Here is a 9,516-nt window from a genome sequence, read left to right as displayed (position 1 = left end):
TCAAACAGCTGCTAGAGGAAGGCATTATCTGTCTCTGAACAGCAGGTTCCGACAGCAGTAAAACTCTTCCACAGTAATGAACCGGGTGACTGAGTCCCAAGTTCCCCAGAGAGGGGACATCCATCTCCAGAAAGGGCCTGCCATTTGCTGTAACAGCGGCCCCCAAGTCTAACAGTAATGAGCCAACTGGCTGAAAAAGGCACTTGGTGGTAAAGCAGAATGTTCTATCCTTTGGCCAGGAGGAGCCAAGCGTCCACCGGCAATGACATACGCGCATCTGGCTCGCTCTGCCCTTCTGATGCCTCTTCAGCCCCGCACTTGCACAACGTTAAGGTAATTAGACCAGTACTGAGTCCGCTGGACCTTCTGCAGAAGCACGGCTACCTCCGCAGGCTGTGAGGGAGGGTAAATGTACTGGCCTTGGTGCACTGTCCCCAGCTACCATGCAGGAAAGGCCAAGGACGCCCCAGCATTCTGCCCTTCGCTGCCACAAGACTGGGGCCGGCTCCGATGCCTAAGAGGCCGGTGCACTTCCGCTGCTCTACAGAGGCCACGCCCCCTCCGCCCCTCGCCCGCGACAGAAGGTGATGGGCGTGGCCTGGGCGGTCCTTGCCACTTGACGGTAGCGGTCGCAGTAAGCAGCGCCCTGCCTAGCCTGTGGGCGGAGCTGAAGCAGCGTTTGCGGGCGGAAGTGCAGAGGAGCGGCTGCGCCAGTCCCACTCCTCACTCCGAAGGTGCAAGAACGGATTTAAACGCCTGGAAGCTTGGGCTCGGCTCGCGCGTCTGCGCAGGCGCACTTATGCTCCTGGCTCCAGTCTGGCCTCCTAGGAAAAGGGGCGGAGCCTGTGGATAGCCCCAGAGCTTCTAAGGGAGGTTGGACCCGGGCACGTTTGTAGTTATTCTGTCATTGTGAGGAAAGGCATTGCTGTGAGCTTAAGAAGATGCAGAGAATGTCGATCCACGTCCTCACTTCCCAGTTTAAATTTAATTCATTCACATGTGTTTAACACCTAGTAGCAAACCTTTTTGCTGTGTATTGGGTTACAGAGATGAAAAAGATGATCGTTGCCCCTGAAGGATTAGAAGATCCAGCAGAGGAAGCAGGTGAATGAAAAATTGGAGGGCTGGAGATAAGGCTCAGTGGTACAGCTGTTCAAAAATGGGCTACATTTTATTTCTCCATACTTAGAACACTGAATTCGGGTCTATTTTCCTAGTTTTAAATTGTGTCGTTGTAATAATCTGTGTTCATCTACGGGTAGATTAATTTTCACGTTGTGAGGTAACTACACAGTCCGGTTTCTGCTTCTGAGTTAGGGTTGTATATGGAACTCGTTGCCTTCTTTCTTATGTACTTTTTCTTCTCAACTTTTTTAGATTATATCCTTAAATTATTTTTAAAGAAAATACCAATGTGATTGGCAACCTTTATTTATTTTTAGTTCATATGTATGAATGTTTTGCCTGCATGTGTGTAAGTGCAGTGTGTGTGTGTGTGTGTGTGTGTGTGCACTCGCAAGTGCACCTGGTGACTTTGGAGGTCAGAAGTGGGTGCCAGATCCCCTGGAAATATAGTTAAGGATGGTTGTAAGCCCCCATGTAGGTGCTGTAATTTGTTTTTTGTCTGTTTTGTTTTTTTGGTGTGTTTTGTTTTGTTTTGTTTTGTGTTGTTGTTGTTGTTTGGTTTGGGTTTTGGTTTTTCAAGACAGGGTTTCTCTGTGTAGTCCTGGCTGTCCTGAACTCCCTTTGTAGACCAGGCTGGCCTTGAACTCACAGAGATCAGCCAGCCTCTGCCTCCAGAGTACTATGATTAAAGGCATGCGCTACCACCACCCATTGTAGGTGCTATAATTTGAATCCAGGTTGTCTTCAAGAGCATTAAGTGCTCTTAAACTGCTGAACCATCTCTCTAGACCCAACATCTCCCATTTGACTGCTAAATTGATTTCAAGTTTTTGATTATTTTTTTCTCATTCTATTTAAGATCTATGACTTCCAATCTAGAGACTGATGTTTTTTATTTATGTATTATATCTTGTGGCTTAGTTACTCTTCTGTTGCTGTGAAGAGACACCATACCCAAGGCAACTTATAAAAAGAAGCATTTAATTTGGGCTTGCTTATAGTTTCAGAGGACTCAGAGGACTAGCCTGTAATCATGGTGGGAAGCATGGAGGCAGGCAGGCAGGCAGGCATAGTGCTGGAGAAGTAGCTGAGAGCTTACATCCACAAAATGGAGTGGGGGAAGGAGCGAGGGAGGGGGAGAGGGAGAGAGAGAGAGAGAGAGAGAGAGAGAGAGAGAGAGAGAGAGAGAATGAGAGAGACTGAGAGAGACTGAGACTGACTGGGATTGTCATGGGCTGTGGGATTTTGAAACCTCAAAGCCCACTCCAGTGATCTCTGTGATCATAGAGGCCAGAAGGGTGTCATCAGTGTGAAGCAAGAAGGAAGCCTTCCTCAACACAACTCAGTGGCTGTTGTTGGTTCAAACTTCTAGAGGCTAACAAAGGACAGTTTATTTTAGGCATATTTAAGCACATTTTGGGAAAAAGTTTTCTGGTGATAATTAATTCAATCCTGTGTGTACAACAAAGCTTAAGACATGGTTACATTGAAACTCTTTCCAAGGTACATGTGTCCTCTCCCATTAAGATAGATTGTAAAGATTGACTACGTGTGACATGTTAAAGGTCTGGGGGAAGATCTGGTGTGATGTTGGTCATACAGATAGTGCAAAGGTTATTAACCTCCTCTGCTCCCGTTTGTAAAGCACATGTGACATCTCCCATAAAGATGGGCTCTACTGGCTGAGAAACAGCGCTCAAGATAAGGGTCTGGGGAGGATGACTGAGACAAACATAAGAATGTGGGAGAACCATGTATGGTCTGGCCATAGAGATAGTTCAGAAGTCACCAGGCTATTAATCAAATCCACTCCCAGCCTTCTGGGCAGAAAAGAGATGATACATCTCTTCCTTTGAAGAGACAAGCCTTAGTGTTTAATGTTCCTGGTTTCCCTAGTGCTTATCTGTGAGCACAAGGACTTCGTGCCCTCTACAGCCCACCCTGAGTGACACACCTTCCACAAGAGGTACACATCTCCTAATCCTTCTAAATAGTTCATCAACTGAGAACAACACATTCAAATGGATGAGACTATGGTGTCCATTCTCATTCACACCACCACATCTTGGTAACTAGTTTTCCTCTGGATCTTTCAGGAATTCTTGTTAATTAGATAGTAAAAAGTTTAGTTTGATCTTCTGTGTCGCTTTTTTTTTTCATATTTTTTTCCTAATTTGTCTCCCCATGCAGGATTTCTTCCTAGATTGTTTTCATTTTGTTAATTGTGGTTTTAATTTCCAATAATTATTTCTTACTGCTTCCTTTCTATAGCAACCTATTGATGTTTTATATAGATTCAGTTATTGTTTTCAGCTTGTTTGAGAAAACTAATTAGAAATTAAAAATAATCTTTTTTTTAATTATCTATTTAGCACTGAATCATTTTTTCCTTTCTTTTTTCATTTTAGAAATCTTTCTATTTTGTACTTTGGCTTTTCAAAATGGTTGAAAATCCTTTATTGGCTATGTATATTTATGTCCTTTGGGGGTATTGGGCATCAACTGAGAACCTTGTACGTGGTAGTGAAGCCTCCTACCACTGAATGAAATTCCTGGCCCTTGTTGTCTGTACATGTTTATGAATGAAAGTGTGTTAGCTACAAGATGCCCCCTGTTTTTGTAGACACTGGTCAGAATTCTAAGAGAAGAATGGATTCTGCCTGCCTCCTGTGTCCATGTTTTAGTGCGGCTTTGTCTATAAATACTGTCTTGTTCTCCCTCTGTCTTACAGGAATTAATCAAATTTCTGCTTTATTGTCTTCATTGTTATGACAGGTTTCCTTTTTTCCTCCCTTCTTAACAAATAGCATATGTAAGTGGGCCTGAAGGCAGGAAGGCAAATGCATATGCATAGTCTCACACTGAATTGTAGCTGTGTGCCTTACTGCTTATTCAGCTCCTGGGTTTCTATCCTCTGCTTCAGAGAGATTTTAAAAAGTACTTTCTCATATAGTAAGTGGTGTCAAAGCCTTGGGCCTCCTCCAAATCTGGGTTTCCCCCTTTCCATTTGCTTCACTTACGCCAAGTCTTCTAACAGCTTTACAGCTTTTCAGAAACTGGGGGTTAACTCTCTTCCTCGGCCCTGGTTTAGTTTGCTTTGCTTCACTTCTCTCTTCCCTTTGTATTACCTGTAACTTGGCTTTCTTTACCGTATCTTTCTGCCAGTCACATTTGTAAGCTGCGATTGCATTATCCTTCTCTTCTTAGCTTGGAGGACAGGAGAGAACAGAAAAGGAATGGAGAGGAAAAGGGAGTTAAGGCCAACTTCTGAGTCTGGGTAAGTTCCTAGGATTTTGAGCAGAACTTAGCACCCTTAGCCTGATGAGTGTTGGGATTCTGCCGCTGCTCCAGCTGCATGACCACACATGCACAGTTCAGGAGCTAAGCAAGGGGTCTTGCGTCTTAAGTCATCAGTGTGCATTGGTGATTACGTGCGCTGGGCATGGTCACGCAGCGCATGTATGGCATAGCTCCATAAGCCCACCTGCATGTTCACGGGAGTCCTTAAAAGAGCCAGACACAGACTCCTCCTCCTCTCTCTGCTCTGTTCTCTCCCGCCCCCACTATCTCTCTCTTTCCCTCTCTCTGTTCTCTGCACATGCTTCTTCTCCAGGCCTGGTTCTTTTGTTCCCCGCCCCAACCTACTCCTAATAAAGCTCTGATACTGGGTTTTGTCATGGCTCGTGCCTCATGACCTTTCCGAATGGTAACCAGCACCGCTTGTCATTAAAAAAAAAAAAGTGATTCTACTAAATAAAATTCTTACATTAGGAGCCCTTTGGCCCCATTTTAATGAACTTTCTGAACACCCAGTTGAATGGAATAGCATTGGTAGAGACTGTTATAGGGCATGTTCTCTGTGAGAGCTTGTGGACTGGTTTAGGACACATAAGCAGTGATTGACTCATGACTTACCTCCTACAGACTGAAGTGCTGAGTTGTGTATCATTCTAAATGTAGTAAAGGTTATGCAGAAGTCAGGAAGGTTAGGTCTTGGTTGAGCCTAAAGGGCTAAAATTGATGGGAGAAATGCCAAACAATCCAAGGACTGGAAAATTGGTGAGATTCAAATTTCAAAGAGAAAATAAACCAAAAATCCTCTAGTAAGTCTCTGACATGTACTGGAAACTGGGATCACATCTGGAATTCTGAAGACAGACAGCTTTACCACTTCGTGTCTTCTTAATGAGTTTCCGTACAGACAACAGGCCTACCAGAAAGGTAAAGGGATCATCGAATATGCAAATCTTGAGTATGGAAATAAAAGCCAGGTATCAAAACATAGCATTAACTCACTGTATCACTTTACTTGGAGAAGGCTGTGACAAAAGGGAGAAATTGGTAAGAGGAGTTACTAGTTTATGAAAACTATATTCTAAAAAATTATAATTGCCATCATTTCCCACTCAGGTGATTGCCCACAAAATTTCCATCTTTTTGAGCATGCAAGATGAAATTGACATGGGAGAGATCATCAAGGACACTTTCAGACAAGGCAAAATCTGCTTCATCCCTCGGTACCGATTCCAGAGCAATCCCATGGACATGGTGAGGTTAGCGTCACCTAAAGAGATCTCTTCACTTCCCAAAACATCCTGGAATATTCATCAGCCTGGTGAGGGAGATGTTCAGGAGGAGGCCTCATCCATGGGTAAGGCATCATTTCTCACATTAAAATACTTACCTAAATGTGTCCTATATCATCTGATCTTAGATGCTAAGCGTGGTCAGGCTTGGCTAGTTTACAAGAATTGATGTCTTTGAATGTTTAGGTAATGTCATCAGAATTTTCCTTCTTCTAAAAATCTCTCTCTCTCTCTCTCTCTCTCTCTCTCTCTCTCTCTCTCTCTCTCTCTCTCTGTGTGTGTGTGTGTGTGTGTGTGTGTGTGTATGTGTGTGTGTGTGTGTGTAAGACAGGGTCTGGCTTCAAACTCTCAAACTCCTGCCTCTCCAGTGCTGAGCTCATGGGCATACACTTCCTCTCTGGCTTCTACCAGATATTTTCATCTATTTTATGTCAGATCTATTGTATGTATAGGAAGATAAGGTCCTGTGCCTGAAAGGATTCACACTGTAGCTGGGAGACAGAAATTTTATACTAATAAAGTATCCCAACTTGTACTATACATCAAATATAAGCATCACATAAAAATATACTGAAGATTGAAAACACTGAAGCTCAGGGGTGGGTCTTGAAAACGTGCATTCCCAACACTGGCTTATTTATTTTTATCCTCTGCTCTTTATCCATGCTGTGTTTGTGGCATCGGTGGCATCATTGCTCCCATGATACTTGCAACCCAAGTTGCAGTGGAATGGAGAATGATACTTTAGAGTCATTTGTAGTTGTGGCCTGAGGCAGAGATCCCTGCTGCTGTTTGTAGAAATGTCTGAGCAGGCAGGCTCGCTCTTTGTTACCTGCTAACGTCACATTCTCAGTGTGCAGTGTTACTTGCATCAGCAGTTTAGACTCTGGCAAGTTCAGTGCTAAAGCATAAATCCAGCTTCACAGTGTTTGAGACGAGCTGATTGGAGCTCAGATTGTCTCTGCTGTAGCCTTTGTGGTCTGCTCATCTTCCTGGTTTGCCTCTGTTTTCTCAGTTTAGAAAGGGGTAAGCTTGTGTGCCCTCAGTTGCAATGATAAGTTTTCAAGCAAAAATTTCGCATAAGGCATTCTTGTTTTAGGTTTACAACATAATAACCCAGCTGGTAAATGAAACAGAGGGACTGTATCTTTACTGAATTTAAAGTGAGAGCTGCCTAGACAATTTGATCAGCCTGGAGTCCCTCCACTGAGAATTTATAGTCTGATTCAACCTTAATCAATTTGGCTTAAGTACAACTGGGATAATATTAGTACAGAATGGAAGACTATATAGAACAGCCTTAAAGGTCTCTGAATTAGTGTCCTTAGGACACTAATTAGTGTCAGTCTATCTTTATTGTGACTTTGTATCTGTGATGGCTTCATGTGCACTGTGGCCCATAGCAGCTTGGACTTGGACATCACCTTTTCAGCTAGAATTCCCAGCAGAAAAAAGAGCAAATCTGGTTTTCTAACAGTCTCAATAAAACCCTGGTCCTAACTTTCATTGCCCCAGGTGGTCATCCCCTAATTAATCCCTGTGACTAGACACGGAATTGCTTTGCTGACTCAGACCTGGGTTGTCATTGACCATCTCTGTTTTTTCTATGATCAGGGAAAAGGACTTATATATACCTCTCCAGCCCTCCTCAACTATTGAGCTGAATTGTGGGGCTGAGGTGAGAGTGACATGTGGTGTTATAGAACAAATAGAATGGATATGACACTGTCAGAAGTCAAACTCCCCTATACTATTATCCATTTCTGAGGTCCTATAGGACAGACTCTTGCTCTGTCTCTCTCATTAACACTAACCAATATAAGAAGAGTACTAAACAATGGTCACTGATTTTCTCATGGCTGCTTTTTAACATGTTCAAACTTTTTCCCAAGCTCTAGAAACCAGCTTAAATCCATCTGGACAGGTCGGATCTACTTCAGGCTTTTTCTGTCCCACCAGCATCCTGTCAGACACAAAAGCAGCCAGAGTGCCAAGCCAAAAGGGCTAGACGGCTCCAGGGCAACAGGATGGCCCAGCATCCCAGAACACCTGTCTACCTAGGAAGTCCCCCTTCCCTACCCCCCTAAGAGCCAACCAACGCCCACCAAGTCAGCTGGAAGCAGTTTTTCTGAGAGGAACAATGCCCCTATTCCTATTCACTTGGTTTTTTATAATAAGCAAAACGCTGGAATGTTAGGATCCTGCCATCACTCCTCGGGGTCTTGCATCTTATGTCATTAGAGGGCATTGGCAAGTATGTACATGCAGTATGGTCACACAATCTGCGCCTTAAAAAAGCGGGATGCAGACCCCACCCTCTCTCTCTCTACTCTCTGCTCTCTGCTCCCTGCTCTGCTCTACTCCCCCGCCCAGGCCTGGCTCCCCTCTCTCCCCCCCCACCTTTCCCTCCTAATAAGGCTCTCTGTAACCCTGGTAGTGGTGGCTGTGGCTTGTGACTTTTCCACCGGTAACCAGCGCCACCACCAGTGCTGATTATCATCCTTTCAGTGATATCATTTACTTCCTGAGTTTTCATGGGTTCAGCTACTCCATAGGTTGGAGTTGTCCTTCTAGCACCTTCTGTAAAGCTGGATTTGTAGGTAGGTATTGTTTAAATTTGATTTATTGTGGAATTTCCTACTTTCTCCATCTATGGTGATTGAAAGTTTTTTAGGGTCAATGTCTTAGTTAGGGTTTCTATTGCTACAGTGAAACACCATAACCAAACACCAAGTTGGAGTGAAAAGGGTTTATTTGGCTTACACTTCCCTATCACTGTTCATCATGAAGGAAGCCAGGATAGGAACTCAAGCAAGATGCAGGATCCATGGAGGGGTGCTGCTTACTGACTTGCTTCACGTGGTTTTCTCAGCCTGCTTTCTTAAAGACCTCAGAACTGCCAGCCCAGGGATGGTACCACTCACAATGGGCTGGGCCCTCCCCTATCAATCACTGATTAAGAAAATGCCTTACAGCTAGCTCTCCTAGAAGCATTTCCTCAACTGAGGCCCTTCCTCTCTGATGACTCTAGCCTGTGACAAGTTGACACAAAGCCAGCCAGTGCAGCATAGTAGTCTGAGCTAGCATCTGTGGTCTCTTAGAGCCTATAGTCCAGGCCCTAATGGCTTTTTAATTCTCCATTGAGAAGTCAGATGTAATTCTAACAAGTCTGCCTTTATATGTTATTTGGTCTTTTTCCCTTGCAGCTTTCAATATTCTTTCTTTCTCCTGTATGTATTTTGGTTATTATATGTTGAGGGGACTTTCTTTTTCTATTTGAACACCAATCTGTTTGGTTCTCTGTATGCTTCTTGTAACTTTATAGACATCTCATTCTTTATAGGCATTTCAGTTTTCTTCTGTGATCTTGTTGGAAATATTTTCTGTTTCTTTGAGCTGGGATTCTTCTCCTTCTATTCCCGTTATTACTAGGTTTGGTCTTTTCACAGTGTTTGAGATTTCTTGGATGTTTTGTGTCAGGAGCTTTTTAGATTTAACATTTTCTTTGACTAATGCGTCTATTTCTTCTATTTTATCTTCAATGCCTGAGAGTCTCTCTTTCATTTCTCGTGTTCTGTTGGTAGAGCTTGCTTCTGTAGTTTCTGTTCAAATTTCTAAACTTTTAATTTCCAGAAATCCCTCCATTTGTTTATTGATTCTGTTTCTATTTTCAGGTCTTGAGCAATTTTGTTTCCTTCAACTGTTTGTTTTTGTTTTGTTGGATTTCTTTAAGATATGTATTCATTTTCTTGCACTGTTTGCTTCAGCTATGTTAGAATTTTCAGGGTCTACTCTGATAGAACAG

At 43.3% G+C, this 9,516-nt stretch overlaps 1 protein-coding gene across 1 annotated transcript; it reads left to right on the top strand.

The window, feature by feature from the left end:
• Positions 1 to 262: 262 nt before the first annotated feature.
• LOC131901862 (5-formyltetrahydrofolate cyclo-ligase-like) lies at positions 263 to 6,842 on the top strand. The gene is given in 6 exon segments (XM_059252924.1): positions 263 to 333; positions 439 to 686; positions 689 to 715; positions 718 to 734; positions 5,536 to 5,776; positions 6,811 to 6,842. Coding segments are annotated over 6 exon segments (636 nt in total).
• Positions 6,843 to 9,516: the final 2,674 nt, after the last annotated feature.

Source organism: Peromyscus eremicus, unplaced genomic scaffold (genome assembly GCF_949786415.1).
Source record: "Peromyscus eremicus unplaced genomic scaffold, PerEre_H2_v1 PerEre#2#unplaced_537, whole genome shotgun sequence".
NCBI lineage: Eukaryota > Metazoa > Chordata > Mammalia > Rodentia > Cricetidae > Peromyscus > Peromyscus eremicus.
Note: the sequence above shows the minus strand (reverse complement) of the source record. Positions and strands in the feature narration are given on the sequence as shown.